The following is a 26,198-nucleotide window of genomic DNA, read 5'->3' on the forward strand; positions in this document are numbered from 1 at the left end:
CTTGAGGCTTCTAGGACAGGGACGCGGCTCTGAGCCTCAGGGTTGGTCTGTAGGGAGCCCAGGAAGGCCTCCACCTCTGTCTATGGACACCAAGCCTCTGTACTCCACTCCAGTGTCTTCTCTCACTTGCAAATAGTAGTGTCTGTTTCCCAGGCCACTCTCTGAAATATGCCCGCATGAGTTCAACATGCCCTGCCCCATGCCACTCAGACTGAATTGGCTCTCAGTCCTTGTTCCACATTCCCAGGGTGAGAGGTCTGTCCCTGGCTCAATCAACTGTGGCTGGGAAGTTGGGTTCAGGAGCTTAATGCATTCCTGGGCCTAGAAGAGGAGGGGCAAACAATCCAATATGTGTCCATCGAGATCATTTGGAGTTGAAAGAGCCGGACTGTGCCATTTGCTAAGGTTGGCCCGGATAAGATGGTCTTCCTGTTTACCACCCACAGTATATTTCACTGGTGCATAATCCCTGAGAAACTTGGGGCACCCACAGCTCATTATTGCACAGTTTCCTTATGGCTCTTACAACCTAGATATTGTAGAAACTTGTAACTGTCTTTTATTCCCCCTTAGGCTAGAATTCAGTTCACTGAGATTAGAATAAATCCATTTTTGATTTCCCGCCCCCGTTTCCTGGTCCCCAGCACCTACTTAGCCATGGGGCTTTGTCAGTGGAAGGTGGGTAGCTGAGTGGATGTTTTTCCTAAGGAGCAGCAGAGAACTGGCAACCCTGGGAGGATCTAGTAGAGTGAATTAAGATGATGAGCAACATTGTAGAGAGCCATTGGCCTCTCCTCTTCTCCCTTTGTTCCCGTGGTTTTCTTTGTGTGTTTCTTGGACAAAGGTAAACATTTCTAGTGGAATAAATTGTTGCCTTTTGTTTGGATAGAGTTTGACTTTCGAAATAGAGAGACAGGTCCAAGGAACCCCATAGTCTTCTTATTTCCAACTGCATTAGTTCAGATAGATTGGTGGTTTTTAAATTTTGTTTTGTTTTGTTTTGTTTTTGTTAATCCTTACCTGAAGATATTTTTTCTATTGATTTTTAGACAGAGTAGAAGGGAGAGGAGGAGGGAAGGAGAGAAAGAGACAATGATGTGAGAGAGACACATCAATTGGTTTCCATCCCTCATGCGCCTTAACTGGGGCTGGGGATCGAACCTGCAACCCAGGTATGTGCCCTTGACCGTGACCCTTTGGTCCCCAGGGCAACACTCTTGAGCAACCACTGAGCAGCACAGGCCAGGGCAAGATTGGTGTTTAAAACCTCATGGAATGTCCCAACCAGGAGAAGCATTAGAGATTACCTAATCTCAATTCTGCATTGTACCCATGAAGAAGGGAGAAGAGGAAAGAAAGGTCATTTTAAGTGACTGTGTTCCTGTCATCATGTGGTGCCTTATTTCTCCTGCTTCCCTGGGCTCCCCACCGAGCCTCCAGCTCCCTGGGAGGCAGATGCTATTACCATTCTTGAGCTACTAGACTGGCCCTCTGTAGGCTGCTGCCTCTGTCTCAAGCTTCCTGTAGGGTAGCTTATGTGATTATTCCCGAGAGCTCCTGGCTTTCAGAAAGACACAGAAGTCTGCATTGCATCCTCACATCCAGTTTGTTAAGCGCAACAAGTTTTAGCAGCATCTCTGGGAGCACAGTTATATCCACACATATACACAAGCATATACTTAAATACAGAAACTCAACTGCAGACAAGTTTACATATTCCTTTAAAGAAGGAAGGAGAAAGGTGGCTATACAGGGCTCTCTTTCTGCTCTCTTTTGCCTTTGCCAGATGGGGGCCAGCCTGAAAGAACTCTGTTAGTTCCTCTCAGCTAGTTCCTCTCCGTGAGGAGAGGAGACTAGAGCTGGAGTTGCCTGGCACCAAAGCCCTCGGTTTCAGCCAAGGTCTCTAAGCAATTTGGGAACTAGATAGGGCCTGCTGGAGAGAACTAACCCCTGCCCTTTAACATACAGCTGTTTCCTGCCATTGCCATTTACACAAAGCCTGTCCTTATCTCTGCATCTTGCAGCATCTCGGTCCTGGATTACCCTTGCTGTACCATCCAGGATTTGCCAGAACTTACTACAGAGAGTTTGGTAAGCAGATGCGGATTCGGTAGCCTTTGAAAATGCCAAGTAGCAGAGGCTGGCACTTGCTCTTCCATTGCTTCTCTGCCTCCATAATGCCCTGGTTTGGGAGTCTCAGATTAACAAAGGCATATTGGCAATAGCACAGAGCCAGTAGGGGTTTAGAGCTGCTGACCCAGTTGAGAACAGTTTGGAAAAGCTGTGCATAGCATTTTGTCAAGAAAAAGGTCAGTGAAAAACACTAAGGAGGAGAGGACATTTAGGAAGATAATGAGACTGAAACTGAATGTGAACATCTGCACAGAATGGCAGGAGAATCTCGTCTGGTCATCCCAAATAATTATCTGCCTTTCTGCTGTGCCACGGGCTATGCGCTTTTCATTTCCATTCGGGTTATAAAACCCAGGAGTGGTACTTCGGAAAATACCAAAATGCCTACGTCTCCCTGAGGCAAAAGTCAATATAGCCACAGAAGGATGACCCAGAAAATTCTTCATCCTGGAAACAGCTCTAGGCAAGTCAGAAAAGTCCCTCAGAGTTATTCTTTTTAAAATATATATATATTTTGCCCTAACCGGTTTGGCTCGGTGGATAGAGTGTCGGCCTGCGGACTAAAGGGTCCCAGGTTTGATTCTGGTCAAGGGCATGTACCTTGGTTGCGGGCACAACCCCAGTGGGGAGTGTGTAGGAGGCAGCTGATCGATGTATCTCTCTCATCAATGTTTCTAACTCTCTATCCCTCTCCCTTCCTCTCTGTAAAAAATCAATAAAATATATATTTTTAAAAAATAAAAAACATATATTTTAATTGATTTTTAGAGAGAAAGTAAGGGAGAAGGAGAGAGAGAGGAACATTAATGTGGGAGTGTAACATCCATAGGCTGCCTCTTGCATGCCCCCTAGTAGGGATGGAGGCCACAACCTGGACATGTGCCCTGACTGGGAATCGAACCAGGGACCTTTTGGTGCATGGGATGATACCCAACCCACTGAGCCAATCTGGCCAAGGCCCTCAGAGTTATTAATTGCATGAAACTGACTGATGAATAGCACATTGAAGACCAAGTGTCTGTCTCATCATGTATTGCCACAGCTCATTAGGTATTCCTCAGTCCCTACCCTCACCCTGTTGCATTGTAATTTATATCAGTTTCTCTATTTGACTGAAAAGTCCTTGAAGTAAGAGATAGTATCTATTCATCATTTTTATTTTATTTATTTATTTATCTACCATTTTAAAAGCTCTTTCATGCAAACAAACAGGATTGCATTTAAGGGGTGATTAAAATGGAATGGGGTATGTGGTACTTGTCTAAATGTAATCTAACGACGCTATTCATTTAATAAGGAGTCTAATTACTAGCTCTGTAATCACACTACTCAAGAAAACTGTTTTAGTGCATCATCATTTTTATATCACCAGAGTCTAGCACCATGTTTGGTATATAGAAGGAGCTCAATAAGTGCTGAGTGGCCAGATGACAGCATCCATGTGTGCCACAACCCCAACTTTAATACTTGCAAAATGTTGCATCAAAAAAGTCTATTATGGTCTTCGCTGGTTTGGCTCAGTGGATAGAGCATTGGCCTGCGGACTGAAGGGTCCCAGGTTTGATTCAAGGGCACATGCCCGGATTGCAGGCTTGATACCTAGTGTGTATGGGGCGGGGGGGGGGGGGGGGAGGCGGGGGGGGAGGGGATAGCTGATCAGTGATTCTCTCTCATCATTGATGTTTCTCTCTCCCTTTCTCTCTGAAATCAATAAAAATATATATTTTTTAAAGTCTATTATGTAAAAACAGAATGATACCTTCTGTGGTACAGGTTTTATAGAACCATAGGATTTTGGGCTGGAGGGGACATGAGAGCTATTTGGCCTAAACCTCTATTTCAAAGATGAGAAATGTCCATTGAACAAAATGACTTTTCATGGTTCATGCTTTATTCATGACAGACCCTGAATTAGAGAAAGACCCATGTCCTGAGACACTAAGTCTAGCACCCTTTTTAGCACCAGGGCAGAACTGCTGTCTTACTTAGATGTGATCTCAGCAGCCAAGAGGAGCTCCTTACCCTTGCAGAGAGAGGTCATAAGTGTCTAACCCTGTTTATGTTCATCATATTAGTCAATCTTTAAAACAACTATGAGGTTGGTATTACTGTTTTATGGATAGAGAAGTAAATAACTGCCAAAATTTTACAGTTGAATGTAGCAGAGCAAGGGTGGAGACCTACATCCCTGCCATTCAAAGTTGGAATGGGAAACAAGTGGCACATGGATAGTATTAAAATTCTATTAGTAGGGTATTTGAAAATAGTTAGCTTTTATGACCTAAGCCTATTTCCTTTTTTTAAAAATGGATATGAGAGAGAAACACTGATCGGTTGTGTCCAATACATGCCCCCACCAGGGATTAAACCCACAACCCAGGTATGTGCCCTGACCGGAATCAAACCTGCCACCTTTTGGTGTACGGTACAATGTTCCAAACAACTGAGCCACACCTGCCAGGGCCTGAATCTGTTTCTTGGTACAATGTGTTCTCTGTATCTCTTCAGAATCACCTTTTGGGATATAAGCATAAAATTACTTAGCTAATTGTAATGCTTCTGAGAAGACTTTATTTTTATGCAAGAGTGGGTGAAAGCATTGTCTAATCTTAATAAAATACAAATTCATGGTCGGTGTTTCATCTCCTTTCTATGAAGCAACAGTGGCACCTGGTGGTCTCATTTGGTAACCACAGTTTGTTTTGTATTGTTTGTGTGAACTTATGTAAACAGGCTTAAGTAACTAGCAAGTTTACTCCACATAGGTGCTCAATATAATGGTTTATTTGTCTAAACTGATGGCTTCTGTATTCAGAAAAGACTAATATTTATATGAGTAAGATTTATCTCTTTTTCAGGCTCAATTAATAATTATAAACAGAAAATGTACTGTTTTTTTAAGTGTATAGGATAGTCTTTAAATAACATTTAAAGTTTTTCTCTGATTAAGCCCTCAACCGAGGTATGTGCCCTTGACCAGAATTGAACCCAGGACACTTCAGTCCTCAGGCTGAAGCTCTATCCACTGAGCTAAACCAGCTAGGGCTAGGTAATGTTTTTTTAAAATTTGATTTTAGAGAGAGAGGAAGGGAAAGGGAGAGAGAAAAAGAAACATTGATCAATTGCCTCCTGCATGTCCCCTACCGGGGATCAAGCTCACAGCCCAGACTTGAGCCCTGACCAGGAATGGAACCAGGGACCTTTGGGTGCATAGAACAATGCTCAACCAACTGAGCCACACTGGCCAGGGCTCCCTAAAACTTTTTTTTATTATTAAATCTTTATTGTTGAAAGTATTACATCTTCCCCAGCCCCATTGACCCTTCCCTGAAACTTTTTGATCCGTAGTCTTATGTATATTAACCTAATACACTCAAAAATCTTGGATGTTCAGTCCACATTACATTTGCTTGCTTCAAATCTATTTGGGAGAGGAGGGGTAATTTCCCGTTCACCAGACAGCAGTTCACGTCTATACATCTCCTACTCCTACGTTATGTTATCACTTTGTAGACGTGAGGAATTTCCAAGATGTTAGTTTGGCCACCATGCGCACTCATTGATTTACATAGCTTCTGCCACCAGTATCTGTTTATAGGCCTCCACATCCATAAGGACTCTATTTTTGTCCCTGAATGATGTTTCGATGCGTATATACCTGTTTCTAATCTGACATCCATCTGTTACTTCTTGTTATCAAGAAACATACAAGAGAAACACCTGGTTAGAATTAACCATCTGCCAGTTTTTCTTCCGTGCTGGAGAATTAAGCAATTTGCTGCAATATGGTTTGATAAAGGAGGGTGGGGTTTATTTCAAAAATCCAGCCACAATGAACACCAGACCCATCCACTATAGTTTGAAATCTCCCAGAATAACTCCTGGCAGTTACAAACATAGCTTATGTAAGTGCAAAGTGTATGGGGTAGAAAGCATCTCTTCTCTGATCCTAAATTAGAAAGCTACATAAGAAAGCTTGCTTGAATGAAGTTCCTATGTTTGTGTGTCATGTTTCTAACCAGATGAAAACAGTGTGTGAAAAGCAGGATAGTGAGGAGGTAGCATTTTATATGGAAGGCCTCATCTAAATTGACCAACAGTGACTTCCAGGCATCTATGGAAATAAGTCTTGTGGATGTTGAGATTATGACAGGCATGCCTTATTACAGGAAGCTGGAGACAACAACCAGTTCTGCTGGAGGAACCTCTTTTCCTGCATCAACCTTCTGAGGCTGCTCAATAAACTGACCAAATGGAAGCATTCCAGAACCATGGTGAGTGGGACTTCTGATCATGGAGGTGTCCATCTCACTGAGTTTTTAAAATCTTCAGTTAATTTGTATGGACTTCCTGCTTTGTAATCTCTATAGACACACACTGAATGCTATGTAAGATTAGCCCCTCCTGCCCAGCCAGTGTGGCTCAGTGGTTGAGTGTCGACCTATGAACCAGGAGGTTCGATTCCTGGTCAGGGCACATGCCTGGGTTTGTAGGCTCTATCCCCAGGGGACGTGCAGGCGGCAGCCGATCAATGATTCTCATCTCTCCCTCCCTCTCCCTTCTCTGAACTCAATAAAAATATATTTTGAAAAAATTTAGCCCCTTCTAATTCTGGGCATTTATTCTATATGAGAGAAATATTTACATTGCTTTTTAGAGAGCTGGGTGTGGCTCTTCCCTCAGGGCCCCTCTGGTAGGGAAGTTAGCATTGTTATTTGAGTTATATTCACAAGTCCCAAACGATGCAGCTCTATGGCTATTCATTGCAGCATTGTTTGTAATTATGAAAGATTGGAAACAACCTAAATGCTCATTAATACGGGACCAACTGGTTAAATAACTTATGGTGTATCCTTATAATACAGTCTTATACAACAATGAAAAAGAATGAGGCAGTTCTATACTGATATCAGAAACTTTTAATTGTGAAATATAAATGGAGCGACCTCCTTGAAGACTAAATCTAAGTGGAGCCTGGACCATAGATTTCCAAAAGCTCCCCCGTGTAATCTCAGGTCAGCCAGGTTTAGCTTAATTTGTCTATGAGTTGGGAACTCCAAGTAACTTTATATTTTTATTTCTCTTTCTTCACTCTCATCCCTCTTTAAATGAGCAGATGCTGGTGGTGTTTAAATCTGCTCCAATCTTAAAGCGGGCCCTCAAGGTCAAGCAGGCCATGCTGCAACTTTATGTCCTGAAGCTGCTAAAAATACAGACCAAGTACCTGGGGCGCCAGTGGAGGAAAAGCAACATGAAAACCATGTCGGCCATTTACCAGAAAGTGCGTCACCGTATGAATGATGACTGGGCTTACGGGAATGGTGAGTTCTCTCAGAGCTCTGACATCCAGGAGTTGCCTGGTGTTGAAACAAAGCTAAAGAAACATTTACTCTACTCTCGTGGCATGAATTGTTACATATTTTGCATAAGAAAATATGTGATTATAGGTTAGGTGCTGATACAACAAACTTTAAGGCACTGCTCCAGCCCAGCATGTACCCCATCCTATGAAAATCCATTTTATTAAATAGCTAAAATGAGAGATAATTACCCCCTTGAAAAACATTCCTTTATTCTTTTAATATATTTTTATTGATTTCAGAGAGGAAGGGAGAGGAAGAGAGAGAGATGGAAGCATCAATGATGAGAGAGAATCATTGATTGGCTGCCTCCTGCACACCCCCTACTGGGGATCGAGCCTGCAACCCGGGCATGTGCCCTGAACTGGAATCAAACCTGGGACCCTCCAGTCTGGAGGCCGACACTCTATCCACTGAGCCAAACCAGCTAGGGCCAAAACATTCCTTTAAATGACAGGTTTCTCTGAGAGATTTTTTTCCCTTTATTTTATTATTTTTTTCCTTTCTGAGAGATTTTTAAAATTAAAATAACCTTTTGTTATTACAAAGCCGTTAGAAAATAAAAGTAAGCAAACTTTTAAAATATATATTTTTATTGATTTTAGAGAGAGGAAGAGAGAGGGAGAGGGGCAGGGAGAGAGTGAGGGAGAGAGAGAGGGAGGGAGAGAGAGAGAGAGAGAGAGAGAGAGAGAGAGAGAGAGAGAGAGAGGGAGAGAGACATCATTGTGAGATAGAAACATCAATCGGTTGCACACCCTGGTGTATGGGATATGCTTCAACCAACTGAGTTACTTGGCCAGGGCACATTTTTTGATATTACTATATTTAGCCCGTATTTGTACCACCCAAAGATTGCCATTGATAACATCTTATTGTATATTTTTCCAGATCTTTTCTTTTCATATATATATATGTATGTATACATATATACACATACTTTTTATTAAAATGAAAGCAAATTGTACTTGCTTTTTTTTAGCATAAATACATTTATTTTCTAACCAAAGGGTTGATCCTAATTAAACCAGCACTCGGAAATAGTTGTTCGCAAAATGTTTGCGATAAAGGTAACTGAACACAGTGATGAAAAACAGAACAGCCTGGAGAGATTTGCTCCTTGAACTGAGCTTGTTTATCCTCACAGCTAATTCCTGTCCAGAAGGATGATGGAATTTTTACTCTACTTTTTCATAGGTCTGAGTACAGGTGACATTGTTTAAGACACATCCCACCACTAATTTCCTGCCTTCCAATCTTCTCATTTTTTTTTTAAATATATTTTATTGATTTTTTACAGAGAGGAAGGGAGAGAGATAGAGAGTTGGAAACATCAATGAGAGAGAAACATCAATCAGCTGCCTCCTGCACATCTCCCACTGGGGATGTGCCGCGACCCAGGTACATGCCCTTGACCGGAATCGAACCTGGGACCTTTCAGTCCGCAGGCCGACGCTCTATCCACTGAGCCAAACTGGTTTCGGCCCAATCTTCTCATTATTGTACTTTTCTTCCCATTCCATTCCTGATGTTGAACCAATGACGGATTTTGGAGAGAAAGAGAGAGAAACATTGATATGTTCCACTTATTTATGCATTCCTTGGTTGATTGTTGTATATGCCCTGACTGCGATTGAACCCGCAACCTTGGTGGATTGGGATGACAACAATGTGCCATTTATAAAGTTGCAGACGGTCTGAGTTTTTCCACCATCAGCTGTAGTTTCTTCAAACTTCTCTCCCAGGTTACCTGAGAACTGTTGTTTTCAATGTGCTCTCAGTTCTTATTAAGGTTTTTGCCACCAGAAGTGATGACATAGTCTGGTTTGGCCATGGCACCCACTTTCCGCAGAGCCATTCCCACTCCTAGTTCCTTCAGGTGCCCGTGGAAGCCTTAGCTCTCCACGGCCTGAGGGACAGTGAACTGGCCCCCTGTTTAAAAAGTTTTTGGACCCCTGGTCTAAGGGAAAAGAGGTCAGTGCCCGTGGCTAAATAGTCAGGTATTGCATGTTTTAAAAATTCTTATGTAAGAGATCAATCGAAGGACTTGTATGCATGCATATAAGCATAACCAATGGACACAAGACACTGGGGGGTAGGGGAGGCTGGGGGAAGATCAAGAGGTGGGGGAAAGGAGACATATGTAATACTCTTTGTAATACTATAAGCAATAAAACAAAATTAAAAAAAAAAAAAACTCTTACAGCACCAGTTGAAAATCTCTGCTCTATCTCTGGTATTACCTGTAAACTGAAAGTTAGATCTAAAGGTTTGATGAATTCAATTTAAAACTTTTTGGCTATAGTACATTCTAGGCCATGTTGGGAGCTGCATATTGTAATACCTACTTAACCTACCAAGACTTATGCTAAGATTGACCAGAGTTTGGAAGAATATATTTTGGAGAGCTTCTTCATTGTATTGACGTTTGTTGTAGTGGGATTTGAGCATTGTTTGCATGATTGCATTTAATAGTTTTGGCAAGATGACTACTGACTTGTCTTTGCTGGGATTTGTAACAGGCCTGACTTTGAGAGGATGCTGCAGTAAAGAGTGCAGAGAACTAAGGGAAGCATCCGACTGGCAGATAACAAGTCAGGATGCAACTTCTACTATAAGACATAAAGCACAATTAACTATTTAAATTATCATCGATTTTTAAAATATGAAAATGTTTTATCCTGCAAATGGCACATCTGTTGTTGCTGCCTCATGAGCCGAAATCCTAACTGCACTTACTTATGATAAACCATTGAGTGTGAGAACAAGAGATCTGGGAAACGTGTGTCTCTGGCCCTGAAATAAGAGTCTAAGCGGGATAAATAGAAACAAAGTAGATTATTTGTTTTCTGTTTTTACCTCCACGGAAGACTTCATCTCCTAATGTTAATACAAGCTGGGGGAGGTTCCAGGAATCAGGAAGTCTTTAATAACTGGTTCATTCTAGTTCTTCTTGTTGTGCCCCTTCCTGCCTCTTCACATTCCTTCAGAGCTGGTGATTCCATTCAAATGGGAAACTCTCATCCCTGAGGAAAGCTCAAGAAGGGAACTGAGTTGCCATTTTGAAAATATAATCAGCTGGTCCTCAAATAGCATCATTTTGTTCAACTTTGTTTCATTATAACATTGATGAGATGCCTAACTCACTCATTTATATCCATTAGCCTATGTTAAAATTGTGTCCCTTGTTGTGTTGCAGAACCTATCAATGATGTTAAGTGAGGACTTTTTTACTGAACATACAACTAGTAAGAAAGTGAAATAAAGAAAAGGAAATAAAATAAAAGATACCTCCCTCAGGGTCCTTACAGTGGTAATCACTGTTGCCAGTTGCTAGTCTATCCTTCCAAAGATAGTCTGTGTATGTAAGCGTATGCATGTGTGCCGGGGTCCAACCCCAGCAGGTCCAGGGGTCCCCAAAGGTGTGGACGGAGTCGGCGAAGAAGGAATAACACGGAGACAGCGTTCAGTTGGTCAGCAGCCTAGCCAGGATCTCTAGCCCGGATCTCCAGCCAAGTTCTGGTCTGGATCTCCAGAGAGGTTCTGCTTAGGCTCTCCAGCCAGGTTCTGTCCAGGCTCTCCAGTCAGGTTCAGTGTCCAGGTTCCAGTCAGGTTCTCCTGCCAATCTCTGTAGTCAGGTTCAGTCCAGGATCCCTTGCCATGTTCTCCCGCTAGGCTCTGTCTCTAGGCTCCGAGGCCAGTCCCTCTCCAGGATCCTCCGGCATGCTCTCTCCATCGAAGTTCTTCTGTCTCTAGGCTCCGTGTAGGTTCTGTCTTCTTGATTCTGTTCTAAGTTCTGAGTGTTTCTGTCTTGTTACAACTGTATGTATACCAGTTGATTCAATCCTATCAATCTTTATTACAAAGGTTAGGGCGTTTCTTATCTCCATTCCAGGGAGAAAAGATTATGTAGTTTAAGCATGATTGTTCGTAGTTAAAGGGATTAATTACCCGCCTGGCACGTAGTTGAGGGGTTTTATTCCCTCCCTAACTTCAGGGGAAAATCCCTACCTGGGGATTCAACCTTTCTCGGAGAGGTGACCTTGGTTAAAACACAGCGCCAAGAAGGTGAGCAAACATATTAAGAACCGTATGCCATATATGCCAGGTCCCTTGAAACAGCAAGGATGGACCGGCTCCCGGCACATGTGGGTATTTTTTTTAACGTATGCACTTTTTAAACCTGAGTGGCAGCATGTTGTTTACTTACTTTTTTCATTTACAGAAAAGGAAATTCTGGGCAGTTCCGTTGTTGGTATCCTATAGACCAGTGATGACGAACCTTTTGAGCTCGGCGTGTCAGCATTTTGAAAAACCCTAACTTAACTCTGGTGCCATATCACACATAGAAATTTTTTGATATCTGCAACCATAGTAAAACAAAGACTTATATTTTTGATATTTATTTTATATATGTAAATGCCATTTAACAAAGAAAAATCAACCAAAAAAATGAGTTCGCGTGTCACCACTGACATGCGTGTCATAGGTTCGCCATCACTGCTCTAGACCATGCTCTGTGGTAAGGGGAGCTGTGTCCTAAGTTGGATACATCTTTTTCCTTCTCTCCTCCCACCAGACATCGATGCCAGGCCATGGGACTTCCAAGCAGAAGAATGCACCTTGAGGGCCAACATTGAGGCTTTTAATAGCCGCCGGTATGACAGGCCTCAGGACTCGGAGTTCTCACCCGTGGATAACTGCCTGCAGAGTGTGCTGGGGCAGAGGCTGGATCTGCCCGAGGATTTCCACTGCTCCTATGAGATCTGGCTGGAAAGAGAGGTGTTTTCACAGCCCATCTGCTGGGAAGAGCTGCTCCAGAATCACTAAGCTCTTGTCAACAAGCGTCTGCTAGATGGGGGTTGGCTCCGGTAAATGGTGCTCTGCCCGCCCTGCTCATTCAGCCTTCGCTTCCAGTTCTGGAAATGCTGGTCCCGGGGAGAGCGGCCCGGTCCAAGGTCATCCAGTGGGTTCAGGGCGGCCTGTAGACAGTGCAAGGCAGGATCCTGAATCACAGAAACGTGATGAACTCACTCGGGTCATTTGGATGCCAGGTGACCTTGGAAATCTCCCGTTGGATCAGTCCTTCACATGCTCTTTTGTGGGACTGCGCTCTGCTTAGTTTTACCTAGAACCAGCCCGGCCTTTGCTGGCCCCAAGTGTGCAAATAAGTTTATGATGGCATCGGGTCCATGGCATTCATCATGGTAATGAGAGGTGCACGTCATAAAAGAGGGAGAACATTTTCTTCTTGCTCACCCTGTATTCCTAGGACTTACCAGAGGTTTGGCAAAACCAACTTTGAAATTAAGTTGTTTTTTTTATTTAAAATTTTGACACTAGTCCTGGCCAGTGTGGCTCAGTGGTTAAAGGGTCATCCCATGCACCAAGGGGTCTCGGGTTCAATTTCCCATCAGGGCACATTCCCTGGTTGCTGGTTCAATCCCTGGTCGGGGCACGTACAGGAAGCAACCGATCAATGAAAAACATATCCTTGGGTGAGAATTAAAATTTTGACACCTCTTTCTAAAGTCATTAACTCTAATTTTGGAGCACCTGCACCTTCTTTGTAAAGGATGATGATTTACTATTACCCAATCACTGCATGTTATAGAAAGGTATATTGTGTAAAGTGTTTTCCCTTTATTCTCTAAGAGGTCTATGTTCAATGTGAATATTATTTTCTTGTGAACTCTGTATAGGGCATGGAGTGCTCTGTCACAACCGGCACAAAACAGGCCTCCTCGAAGGATGTTCCATGTTTTTTCTGAAACTACCTTAGTTTTAAAATGTCTGAGTACACTGCAGAAATTCATTTTCATCCAATTCATTTTTTAAATGACCAGTTAACTGCAGATTTTATTTATCGATATGGCATGGCCATTTGCATGATCAGTTATTGAACAGCAAGACAGCTTACCATTTTTCTTCTATGTTGATTAATAATGATTTTATTTTCTTTTTTCCTGCTAGTGGTTTCAAAGTGTCATGTGGAGACTTAGCAAAACTGTTTCTACCGGCAAGTATTGCACATTTCTTTGAAAATATAAGGGTTGTTGTACCAACCTCTTTAAACTTCTCTTACAGCAGAATCACATACTTCCCATAGAAACAAGGTTTTTAGAAAAGTCTGATTCAATCAGGATCATTTTATTTCTCTTCTGGCCCCACATTTGTCATCTATATTTTCAAGCTTTTTTACCTTAAATCCTCCTTCCCCCCACGTAGACATTACCGAATCTGTTTTATAACAGCACCAGGCAGTTAATCGTGCCAGGGGATCTGATCAAAATTGGCTTATTTATACTCTGTCCTTTGTCAGCCACAGCCTCTCTGGAGTCATGATTGAGTTTCAAACCATATCCCAAGGAACGACACCAAACCAGCAAAGCCTGGGTCTCCCCTCCCTGTGCTGTCAGGGAGCAGGGTTTCTGAGTCTATGGATGGGTCATGTAAATATGTAAGCATGGCATTTCTTTAAATACTTTGTACATTTTGCCTGAATAGGATGGTAGCCCTCATTGCAATCAAAATAATTTACTCAGCATATCCTTGTGAACCCTATAAAACTATAATTTTAATGTGATTTCAGTGAAAAGATAATTTTCATAGAAAGAACAGTCATCTATTTCGTTTAAAGCCGTATAGTATTAATTTGTGTCAAGTACAAATAAGTTGCCCTTTTAAAATTATGCACATTGCCCTGGCCGGTTTGACTGAGTGGATAGAGTGTCCCCCTGCGGACTGTAGGGTCCCCGGTTCGATTTTGGTCAAGGGCACATGCCCGGGTTGCAGGCTCCATCCCCAGGCGAGGACGTGCAGGAGGAAGCCAATCAATGATTTCCTCTCATCATTAATGTTTCTATCGCTTTCTTCCTCTTCCTTCCTCTCTGAAATCAATACATATACATTTAAAATATGCATGTGAGTGCTTTCTGAGGCTTAGAAGTATGATAATCTTAACATTTCATACTTTCTTACAAATCTTCTCTAAGGGAAGATTAATTCTCAGTGCAGATGGAGAAATTGTGGCACCACGAATAAATGATTAGTTTCAAATCGCATCATTTTCCCACTGACTTGCTGGGACTGGGTTTCAGGTATTGACAGCCAGCCCCGTACGTTAAGCTAACCAGGTTGAATATCCCAATTTGAGAATCCATGTGTGTGGTCAGGAATAAATTCAGATTAATTAGCTTCCAATCGTGATTACTGTTACTTCATAGAAGAACATCATTTGAGTGATTCATTAAGTAGAGGATTTTAAAATATGTATTTTTATTGATTTCAGAGAGAGGAAGGGAGGGGGAGAGATAGAAACATCAATGATGGGACAGAATCATCAATCAGCTGCCTCCTGCACACCCCCTACTGGGGATTGAGCCCGAAACCAGCACATGTGCCCTGACCAGGAATCGAACCGTGACCTTCTGGTTCATAAGTCGATGCTCAAACACTGAGCCACGCTGGTGGGGCAAGTAGAGGATTTTTATTTGTGAATATTTCAGTAAAGCTTGTATTGATTGTTAACACTGTTTATTTACTGATGCACTTTAATAAAAAAATTCAACTGGAGTTAGAAACTTGGTCTTCAAATTCTTTAACACAGAATATTAAAGACATATTAGATATAGAAAGGAAGGATATAATTAACGAGGATGAATATATAAAGTCTTATTTTAGTATTCCCTGGGAGTAGACTAATATAAACAACTGCAAAATCTTAGTGATTTATGACAAACCTTTATTTCTTGTTCATGGGTTTACAAATCAGCTGCAGCTCTGCTCAACTCAGATTGAACTCTGCTAGATTTGACTCCGCTCCGCACATCTTCCTCTGACCCTAGGCCAGTGATGGCGAACCTGTGACACACGTGTCAGAGGTGACACGCGAACTCATTTTTTTGGTTGATTTTTCTATGTTAAATGGCATTTAAATATATAAAATAAATATCAAAAATATAAGTCTTTGTTTTACTATGGTTGCAAAGATCAAAAAATTTCTATATGTGACACAGCACCAGAGTTAAGTTAGGGTTTTTCAAAATGCTGACACGCCGAGCTCAGAAGGTTCAAAAGGTTCGCCATCACTGCCCTAGGCCGATAGAACAGCCCCTGCCGGGGGCACACTTTTCTCGTAGTGAGGGGCAGGAGCAAGAGACCAACCGTACCACGCAAGCACATTTAAAGTTCCTGCTTGGATGTGGCACAGGTCAAATTGTTCCTATGCCATTGGCCTACAGCAATTAACATGGACAAGCCAACCACTGGACCAGAGCAGCACACTTCACCTACAGGGAAGCAGCTGCAACCAGACTGCCAGACACCTAGTCACTGCCGCCTCCCAGTGAGCGCCTGAGACTGGTAGTGAGACTTTCTTAGCGATTCTTGAGAAGTTTGACATTTTCAGCGAGCATGTGAAACCACCCATTCAGTGCTTTATGCTGATATTTTTAGTTGTGCTTTCCTGTCTTTCCTTGTCCACAGTTCCCCCAGCTCTTCATTCTAATAATAATCATTGTTTTATAAAAATAATCCTATAGACAAGTGTTTTAATGGTTTCTGTTTCTCCCCCAAGTAGTGGTGGTGAGTTTTGAATTTGTCCCTCTAGTCCTTCTGGAGATGGCCCATATTTACAATAAAACTAGCTGAGATTAGGAATGCAGCTGAGGCTCTGGAAATGATACTGGTTCATACAATAAAGTCATGACCTTAATCTCATTAATGCTCTAATTAATGAGCTAAGTAACTACCTTAACATCCAGACTAGATCAAGTATGAACTTTGCAATTCTTGGCACTCTGGGAAGCTAGGTGATAAGTATGTTTGGGGTGATTTTCAGGGGCTAAGAAAGTCCTGCCATTATCTCAGAAATACTGGGCATGGCCAGTTAACATCTACTCTACCTATAATGTATTCCAGGCCAGACTTTTCTGTATTAGTGTGATAAGAATGTTTCCTATAATAAAGTAACATTTTACAAAATATAGAACTTAGATATAAACATTTGTAAAACACACAGTAGGTTCCATAGCAACTAGTAGTACCTTATATGTGTTTAATACTACTACATATTTAATTACATATTTTATATGATGCTTTTCAATAAGAGAAAATAAAAAAATTTAGAGTAAATATGGCTACAGCATGATTTTATTATCTGTACACTAGAGGCCCGGTGCACAGATTTGTGTACTGGTGGGGTCCCTCAGCCTGGCCTGTGGAGATGGGACTGAAACCAAAACCGGCTCTCCAACATCCCCCAAGAGGGTGCAGGCCAGATGGAGGGACCCCACTGGTGCACGATTGGAGGGACTGCGGGAGGGCTCCAGGGCATGTCCAGCCTGTCTCATCCAGTCCCAATCGTCGGACCCCAGCAGCAAGCTAACCTACCGGTAGGAGCATCTTCCCCCTAGTGGTCAGTGCACGTCATAGCAACTGGTCCAATGGTCGAACCAACGGTCGGATACTTAGTATATTAGGCTTTTATTATATAAGATTATAACCTTTGTCTTCCTCTTGGCCTCCTCCTGCTTACTCATTTTCTCTCCTCCAAAAAAAGACTGTAGTGCCTTTTCACACTACCCAGAGAGGAAGTGCCATATGGTGGTGTTCTTGGTTCCTATGCAACTTAAAGGGAAACTTGCACAATGTCCGGAGCCCCTGATGTCCTGCAAATGAAGGCGGAAGATGTCCTCAAATTCCTTGCAGCAGGAGCCCGCTTAGGTGGCACCAACCTTGACTTCCAGATGGCACAGTCCATCTACAAAAGGGAGAGCGATGGCACCCACATCATCCATCTGAGGAGAGCCTGGGAGGAGCTTCTGCTGGCAGCTCGTGCCACTGTTGCCATTGGAAACCCTGCTGATGTCAGTCATACTGTCCAGGAACACTGGCCAGCGAGCTGTGCTGAAGTTTGCTGCCGCTTCACTCCTGGAACCTTCGCTAACCAGATCCAGGCAGCCTTCCGGGAGCCAAGACTTCTGGTGTTTACGGACCCCGGGGCTGACTACCAGCTTCTCACAGAGGCGTCTTACGTTAACCTGCCCAGCATTGCTCTGTAACACAGAGTCCTCTGCGCTGTGTGGACAGTGCCAGCCCTTGCAGCAACAAGGGGACTCACTCAGTGGGTCTGATGTGTTGGATGCTGGCCCGGGAAGTACTGCACATGGATGGCAACATCTCCCAAGAACAATCACAGGAGGCCATGCCCGACCTCTACTTCTACAGAGACCCTTGAGAGATTGAAAAGGAAGTGCAGGCTGCTGCTGAAAAGGCTGTGACCAAGGAGGAATTTTTCAGGGTCAATGGGCAGCTCCAGCTCCTGAGTCACTGCTGCTTCACCCGAGGTCGAAAACTATTCTGAAGTTGTGCAGGTGCCCTCTGCCTACTCAGTAGTTTCCTATTGAAGCCGGGAGAGCTCAGCGTGCCACTGAAGACTGGTCTGCAACCGCCACGGTGCAGGCTACCGACTGGATAGGAACAGCCACTGAGTGGTCTGAAGCTGTTCTTCCACAGACGCTTGAACAGAATGGAAACAAGGTTGATGAAAAATAAAGTTCCTAAAAGTTGTGTTCCTTTAAAAAAAGATTATAGTGATACTGAAAATAATAATTTACCTCCCCTATCATATCAACACTGAGCTATTATTATGGTGGCGATTTAACAATATAAGGAAATATATAATCTCAAAAATAGGGTAGAACAAAGGGAGAGATCAAAGCTCTGTTTATATTGACGGCAACATGCAAATACTTTTGGAAATGTTGGCATGGGTAAGTTCCAATTGGTGATTTTTGGAAAACACCTGAGTTATCTTATTTTACTTATTTTTCCACTAGTGAATTTTCAGTAGTGGAAAATCACCTGGTATTCCTTCAGGATTCTTGGTCTGCAAAGTTTATAGAAGGTACATCCTATGTACCTTATACTTTCAAACACCTTTTCCAGGTGAAGTTATTTGCTAAATGTTTGGCTATGCTAATATACTTAAAATGTTAAGCCTCAATATTTAGAAGCAAATTTTTATTTGGGAGCTCTACCAGTGTGGCTCAGTGGTTGAGCATCGACCTATGAACCAGGAGGTCACGGTTCGATTCCTGGTCAGGGCACATGCCAGGAGTTGGGGCTCAATCCCCAGCAAGGGGGCATGCAGGAGGCAGCTAATCAATGATTCTCTCTCATCATTGATGTTTCTATCTCCCTCTTCCTTCCTCTCTGAAATCAATAAAAAATATATATTTAAGAAATTGTTTTTCCTTAGAAATATATTCTTGAGTTGAAAGGGATCCAAGATCATCTAGGCGAGTGGTAGCCAACTGCGGCTCGTGAGCCACATGCGGCTCTTTGGCCCCTTGAGTGTGGCTCTTCCTAAGCCTTAGGAGTACCCTAATTAAGTTAATAACAATGTACCTATCTATATAGTTTAAGTTTAAAAAATTTGGCTCTCAAAAGAAATTTCAGTCGTTGTACTGTTGATATTTGGCTCTGTTGACTAATGAGTTTGCCGACCACTGATCTAGGCCAACCTCCATCCAAGAATTCCTTTAATAGCACTCGCCAGATGCTCATCTAGCCTCGACTATTTCACTGATAAGAACCTCACTACTTCATAGTTTCTATAGTAACAACTAAAGTGCCTACAACAGTATCAAGTACCTCAATACTAGTCAACTTATGGTATTATTTAGGCCGGAAGAACCATAAACATTTATAGAATCCAAAATCCTAACGTAAGCTATTAATTGTACCTTTCTCCCACTATTAATTTCCAAGGGCTACTGTAACAAGTTACCAGAAGCTGAATGGCTTAAAACACACACAAAATATGTTTTTCCACAGTACCGGAGGCCAGAAGTCTGAAATCAAGGTGTCAGCAGGACTGCACTCTCCAAAGGCTCTCGGGAGAGTCTGTTCCTTGCCTCTTCTAACTTCTGAGGGCTCCAGGTATCCTCGGCTTACAGCACATCCCTCCAACTTCTGCCTCCATGGTCACCTTGCTTCCCCTTCTCCCCCAAACTCCTTTTGCCTTTCTCATAAGAACACATCTGATTGAATGTAGGGCCCACCAGGATAAGCACCTGCTCTCGAGATCCTTAATCGTTTACCATGTAAGGTAATATTCAGAGGTTCCAAGGAGGAGGCAGGCATAACGAGGTATTTTGGGGGACGACCATTCAATCCACTAATATACTCACCTAACACCTAATATATAGCAATATTGATGTATTTACTCTCCCTCTATCGTTATTAGAGGTACAAGGCAAGACCCAGGGGAAGTTACTTTTATTTGTAAAATATGTCTGGTTATTGATGTAGTCGAAGGAGAGTCTAAAGAAAGAGTTTCAGGCTTGGGTAGACTTTGTGACATGAGGGAGGAGGTGTAAAGTTGAATAATACATGTATGTATGGGTATTTTGGATAAAAATTCAAATGTAAAAATTCAAATAATTTTTCAGAGTGCACAATGAAAAATGCAACCTCCCACCCCAGACCCCTTTCTCATTCTTCAGAAGTCATCACTATCAATATCTTTTCCTATTTTCTGTCCTTTCAGCAAATTCCCATGGTACCCATCTCCACACCAATTTTTTACACAAGTGGGAGCACAATATACTCTATTCTATACTCTAAAAAAAACCATTTATCCTAGAGATCTATCTATATCAGTATTCTCTTAATGACTATACATTTAATATATTAAATCAATTCTTTCCTAATATGTCTGCAAATATTTTTCAACTAGGAAGAAAGGTTAGAAGAAAAGATGTAGGTGGGAAGAATGGGATGTGTGTAAGTTATGATGGTATGAGGTTAAGGGAGATTCATTCAATTCTCATAGCAATAAGCCAAAGCAATCTGAAATATAGTCTGCCAGCAGCTCTGGCCTTTCAGACTGCCAGATGCTGTAAATGTAATGAGATTGTGCCTGAGTGGGCTACAGGGAGGTGTTCAGACTGTTTACTCCTTTATGATTAGATTTAAATATCAAAAAGCAAGAATTTAAAAATTTTACTTTTATAGAAAATAACCAAAATCTTTCTAAGGAACTGCAAAAATGCAAAAGTCATCCTACCTCTGCTCAAACACCTTTGATGACAGTGACTTCCTTACTAAATAAGACAGTGCCATCTGTCCCCCTGTCTTCAAATGGAAACACTACTTTGAACATTCTGTAACTTTCTGTTCAAATGCTTAATGGAGCTGGCATGACAAAGATGCTCCATGTGGAGGCCTATGGAAATGTCTTCAGCACAATGTGAGGGATTTTACCCAGAAAGGCCATCATGGGTCAGGTTGAGTGTGGATGCTGGACCCAACTTGGTGAGTCATTCTTTCAAGGCTCCGACTCCATTTGCTGTGTGGTAAGTGACAATGAGGAGGCTAGAAAGGGCTAATTCAAATGTCACCCTGATATTTGGGGGGCTAGCAATTGGCATTCATGCTAGCAAGCTCAGTGTGCATTCTTGATGACCTATAATTAAGGTCATTGCCTCCTTCCCGGAAACTGGTCTTGCAAGGCGTGTCACTGCCCTGGGGGCGAGGAGGGGTGGGGGGGGGGGAGAAGGTTGTTATCGAACACCTGGGGCCTTCCTGTAAGCCCACGGAAAGGGGCAGAACCATATCTGCAAGACAAAGACCCCGGAAGATTATGAAAAGCGAAGCCTCTTTATGTTACTTCACTCTGATTTGGAAATTATTCCTGGAGTCCACTAGTCACTAGTGTTAATGGGTTCCTCCCTTCCTCTACGAAGCATGCTTGGTATTTCTTTGCTCTTCTGTAACAAGTTGTTTAACTTCTTAAGATTCCCGGTCTGTAAAAGGGGATCATGCTACCTACCTTCTAGAATTGTAAGGATTAAATGAGTCACTGCGCATACAGTGCTTAGAATAATGCTTGCTAATCAGGAGTGTTCGATTGTAATTTCCCACCTCATCCCCCTCCCTTTCATAGAATCCCCCAGCAAGAATAAAAAATAGGATTTTAATTCTCTAGATCAGGGATCAGCAAACTACAACCCATGGCCCAAATCTGGCCCACCAACACTTTTTAACAGTCCATGAGCTAAGAATGATTTTTACATTCTTATTTTTTTTTAAATATATTTTTATTGATTTTTTTACAGAGAGGAAGGGAGAGAGATAGAGAGTCAGAAACATCGATGAGAGAGAAACATCGACCAGCTGCCTCCTGCACACTTCCCACTGGGGATGTGCCCGCAACCAAGGCACATGCCCTTGACCGGAATCGAACCTGGGACCCTTCAGTCCGCAGGCCGACGCTCTATCCACTGAGCCAAGCCAGTCTTGGCTACATTCTTAAATAGTTGAGGAAAAATCCATTGAAGAAAAATATTGTATGACTCATGAAAACGTGATGAAATTCAAATTTGAGCTTCCATAATAGTATTAGTGGAACACAGCACGATCATTCGTTTACATGTTGTCTATAAATGCTTTCATTCTACAACAGCAGAATTGAGTATTTGCAGAAGAGGACATAAGGCCGGCAAAGCCTAAAACACTGACTGAGCTTGCCGACCACCCCTGCTCTAGATAATGTCTTCCCAGCCTGCGCCAACTGGCCTCACTGCACCCCAAGGCTCTCAATTGCAGGGTCCCTAATGGCTGACAGAGGAAATTACCTTCAAAGTGATAGATCCTCCCTTCCCCCAACTGGTGGGCGGGGTATGATGTAACCTGCAGCCCAGAAATACCTGAGTGACTAACCAGGTACCTTATATGGACTATACATTGGACCACCATCCACACCTGCCAAATACCCTAAGCCCTTGTCCTATATGGACAATGCAGTAAGCCGCCAGTGTGCGCCGAGTACACTAGGCCCCCCACCCCTTCCCATTCTGCCCCTCAAAAGGCGTGCCCACCCCTGCACGTGTTGCTGTCTTCCCCTTGTGAGGCAGCCCGGCAGGTGCTTCTCCTAATAAAGCCTGTAGTCCTGTTTTAGGCCTCCGTCTGATCTTTAACAAAGAACTTTTTTTTTTTTTTTTGCAATTCCCTCTTCAATATTAGGACTATAGTGGATAAAATGAATGCAGTGCTATACTGTTGAACTTAATGAGATAAAAATAAAAAGGGAAGAAAAGAAAAGAAGGAGGAGGGAAGGAGGTGTTGGGAGCATAAGAGACTTGGTTGGAAAGTTGTCAGGAGGACATTCTGATCAAAGAGAAGTGTGTGGAAGGCTGCCTGCCCTGTTTATCAGAATTCCGACTTAGGGGAGACTTAGGGGAGTGTCGAAGGTGGCGCCCCTAATTATTCCTTGACCTTTCCAAACAAGCCTGTGCGTATGCAGACCCCCAGTGTTTACTGGAATCCATGCTTAATCCCTGGATGCCCTTGCCTAGAGGACAATATAAACCTCCCAAGGTTACTAAAGATAAAAATTCCAATAAAGGCCTAATGAGGCAGGCAATAGTGGCTGCCCTGGCCACTAGAGGGGGGGCGGGGTGGGAGGGGGAGGGAGTTGAGCCCTCTCTTTCACAAACTGTGTCTGAGTAATTTGTTCATCCATCATGGGGGGGCGGGGGAGGGAGGGGAGGGCTGCCCCAGCAAGGAGGGAGAGAGGGAGGAAGACATGACTAGAGTAGAAAGTAGGAAACAGGAATTTTTAAATGTAACTTCTAAGAAAGATAGTGATAGAATATTCTAAGTTTGATGTTCTAAGAATATATGCTTCAATTCTGGAAATGTTATATTTTTTAAAAGAACAGTACAGTTAATGTTACTATTAATAAAGAAGGCATAAGGATGTGTATTTATAAAAAGATAAATTTAACTAGTGCTATTGGGATGTGAATTTGGATAGTTATCTAAATTTAACATCATCTTCCAGTTTATACAGGAAGATTTGTTCAGTTCTTGTAGAATAAACAGATATTAAGTCTAAATATGAAGTGATTCTTAAGTGGACTGGTACTTAAGAAAAATGCATATGTTGTCAATGATATATATACATATGTCTTGATTTGAGAGAGGGAGAGAAAGAAACATCAATGATGAGAGAGAATCATTGAGGGGCTGCCTCCTGCATGCCCCACACTGGGGATCAAGCCTGCAACCGGGGCATGTGCCCCAACTGGGAATCAAACCATGACCTCCTGGTTCATAGGTCGATGCTCCATTACTGAGCCACATCGTCCGGGCTATATAATTTTTAATCCTCACCCGAAGATATGTTTCTTGATTTTAGAGAGGAAGGGGGGCGGGGAGAGAAAGAGAGAGACATCAATATGAGAGAGTAACATTGATGGTTGCCTCCCCTTCGCATGGATTGGGGATCCAATCCACAAGCTAGGTATGGCCCTGACTGGAAACGAACCACAACCTTTTGGTGTATGGGAGGACGCTCTGAGCAACTGAGCCACCTTGCCACGGCGTCAATGATATTTTGATTCCAACAGTTAACTGCTCTGGGTTATAATGAAGTCTGCTTTTCAGCCACACACCTCAGCAGCCCTCCTCACTCACCTCCCTTTAAGGCTTTCTCCAGTGCAAAGTCTGAAGAGCCATTTGGTCAATAGAAAATGGTGCCGCCATTGAAGTTGTTCTGATCATCACTAGACCATTCACTTTATGTCCCACCTGTCCACTGACAAAACATGCTTTCTTATGCTTTATACCTTTTCCCCCCAGCTTTATGGAAGTATAATTGACAAAATTGTAATATACTTAAATTATTATGATGATTTGGCATTCACATACATTTTGAAAGGATTCCCACAGTTGAGTTAACACATCCATCACCTCATTTATTATTTATTTGTTTATTTTTTGGTTTTAAGATTTAAGTTCCACTCTTAGCAAATTTCAATCATACAATATAGTATTGTCAGCTATAGTCACCATGTTATATTTTAGATCCTTAGACCTCATTCATCTTATAACTGAAAATTTGTACCTCTTCCCATTCCATTTCCTACCCACCACCCCCAATTTTATATATATATATCTTCTTAAAATTGATTTCAGAGAGGAAGAGAGAGGGAGAGAGATAGAAACATCCTATATAATAAAACCCTAATATGCAAATTGACCGGTCGCTATGCCCTAACCGGTTTGGCTCAGTGGATAGAGTGTCAGCCTGCAGACTGAAAGGTCCCAGGTTCAATTCCAGTCAAGGACATGTACCTTGGTTGCGGGCACATCCCCAGTAGGGAGTATGCAGTAGGGAGTATGCAGGATCAATGTTTCTCTCTCATCGATGTTTCTAACTATGCCTCTCCCTTCCTCTCTGTAAAAAAAATCAATAAAATATATATTTTTTAAAAAATTGACCAGTCGCTATGATGCACACTGACCACCAGGGGGAAGACGCTCAATGCAGGAGCTGCCCCCTGGTGGTCAGTGAGCTCCCACAGGGGGAGTGCTGCTCAGCCAGAAGCTGGGCTCACAGCTGGTGAACAGAGCTGCGGTGGCAGGAGCCTCTCTCACCTCCGCAGCGCTAAGGACCCCTCGGGGATCCCAGACAGTGAGAGGGTGCAGGCCAGGCTGAGAGACCCCACCCCCACCCCCCAGTGCATAAATGTCATGCACTGGGCCTCTAGTCAATGATAAGAGAGAATCATTGATTGGCTGCCTCCTGCATGCCCCACACTGGGAATTGAGCCTGCAACCTAGGCATGTGCCCTGACCAAGAATCGAACCGTGACTTCCTTGTTCATATGTTGATGCTCAACCACTGAGCCATGCCGGCTGGGCCAATTTTATATGTTTTTATGCAAGACGTCAAAACAACTTGAATTCACAAAGCACTTTCACATGCATTCTATCATATTACCTTTATAGCAACCCAAGGGAAGAAAATGAAGCTTAAGTAATTGCTCAAAATTGCTTAATTAATAAGTAGTGAGGTTGCCCTAACCAGTTTGGCTCAGTGGATAGAGCATCGACCTGCGGACTGAAGGGTCCTAGGTTCGATTCCGGTCAAGGGCATGTACCTTGGTTGTGAGCACATCCCCAGTAGGAGGTGTGCAGGAGGCAGCTGATCAATGTTTCTCTCTCATTGATGTTTCTGACTCTCTATACCTCTCCCTTCCTCTCTGTAAAAAATCAATAAAATATATTTTTAAAATTAAAAAAAAATAAGTAGTGAGTTCAATACTTGAACCCACATCTCCTGGCCTCAAGTCCAGGGCACTTCCTGAGTAATGCTGGTGTTTAACATCACAGGCTGCACAGGTGGACAGAGCTGGCTTTGCCTGCTTGTGTGAACTAGGGCAAGCTACTTACTCTCTCCAACCTCCTGTGCACAGTGGAGAACTTCACAGACTACCGCATGGGCTGCAGCGAAGTGACAATGCGTGCTGCTCAGCACGGTGTCGACGTCAGTGCTCCTGCAGTGTTAACCATTGTTTGCCGAAGGGCAGAAGGCTGGGAGGGCCGTTTTGCCACTGACAGGGGAGACCGAGAGAGGCTAAGTCCAGGGAATAATGGAGCCTGAGGACTGGCGTGCAGTGGGGGCCATTCTTCCATGATAGAGACTGTCATCCCCAGCGAGGCAGTCACTGACATTGAGATAAGCCGTCACGTGAGGAGACGCTGAGGAGGCACGGCAGCGGGCGGAGGCCGGGCTTTGAGATCAGCCGCGTGAATTGCAGGAGCGGCAGTTAGGCATTAGGTGACTAAGTGAGCAGGCACAGTGCACGTCTGTCTCAGAAAGAAGAGGGGAGACAGCAGGAGGGAGCCCCA

General features: G+C 43.0%; 1 protein-coding gene and 1 pseudogene across 9 annotated transcripts in view; both read left to right on the plus strand.

Annotated features, from left to right (window-relative positions):
- Positions 1–15,394, plus strand: part of STRIP2 (striatin interacting protein 2) — a 42,722-nt gene extending 27,328 nt beyond the window's left edge. For 3 of the 9 annotated variants that reach the window (XM_059711772.1, XM_059711771.1, XM_059711774.1), the window contains 4 exons: positions 2,025–2,091; positions 6,303–6,407; positions 7,250–7,454; positions 12,070–15,393. In XM_059711772.1, the coding sequence (XP_059567755.1) occupies positions 2,025–2,091; positions 6,303–6,407; positions 7,250–7,454; positions 12,070–12,320 (628 nt within the window). In that variant the 3' untranslated portion in view covers positions 12,321–15,393. Of the gene's footprint in view, positions 1–2,024; positions 2,092–6,302; positions 6,408–7,249; positions 7,455–12,069 lie in introns of all 9 variants that reach the window. The other 6 variants (XM_059711768.1, XM_059711776.1, XM_059711770.1 and 3 more) reach the window with 4 other exon arrangements.
- A 1,438-nt stretch (positions 15,395–16,832) lies between these two features.
- LOC132211424 (small ribosomal subunit protein uS2-like) lies at positions 16,833–18,728 on the plus strand (annotated as a pseudogene).
- The last annotated feature ends 7,470 nt before the right edge of the window (positions 18,729–26,198 follow it).

This window comes from Myotis daubentonii, chromosome 10 (genome assembly GCF_963259705.1).
Source record: "Myotis daubentonii chromosome 10, mMyoDau2.1, whole genome shotgun sequence".
Lineage (NCBI taxonomy): Eukaryota > Metazoa > Chordata > Mammalia > Chiroptera > Vespertilionidae > Myotis > Myotis daubentonii.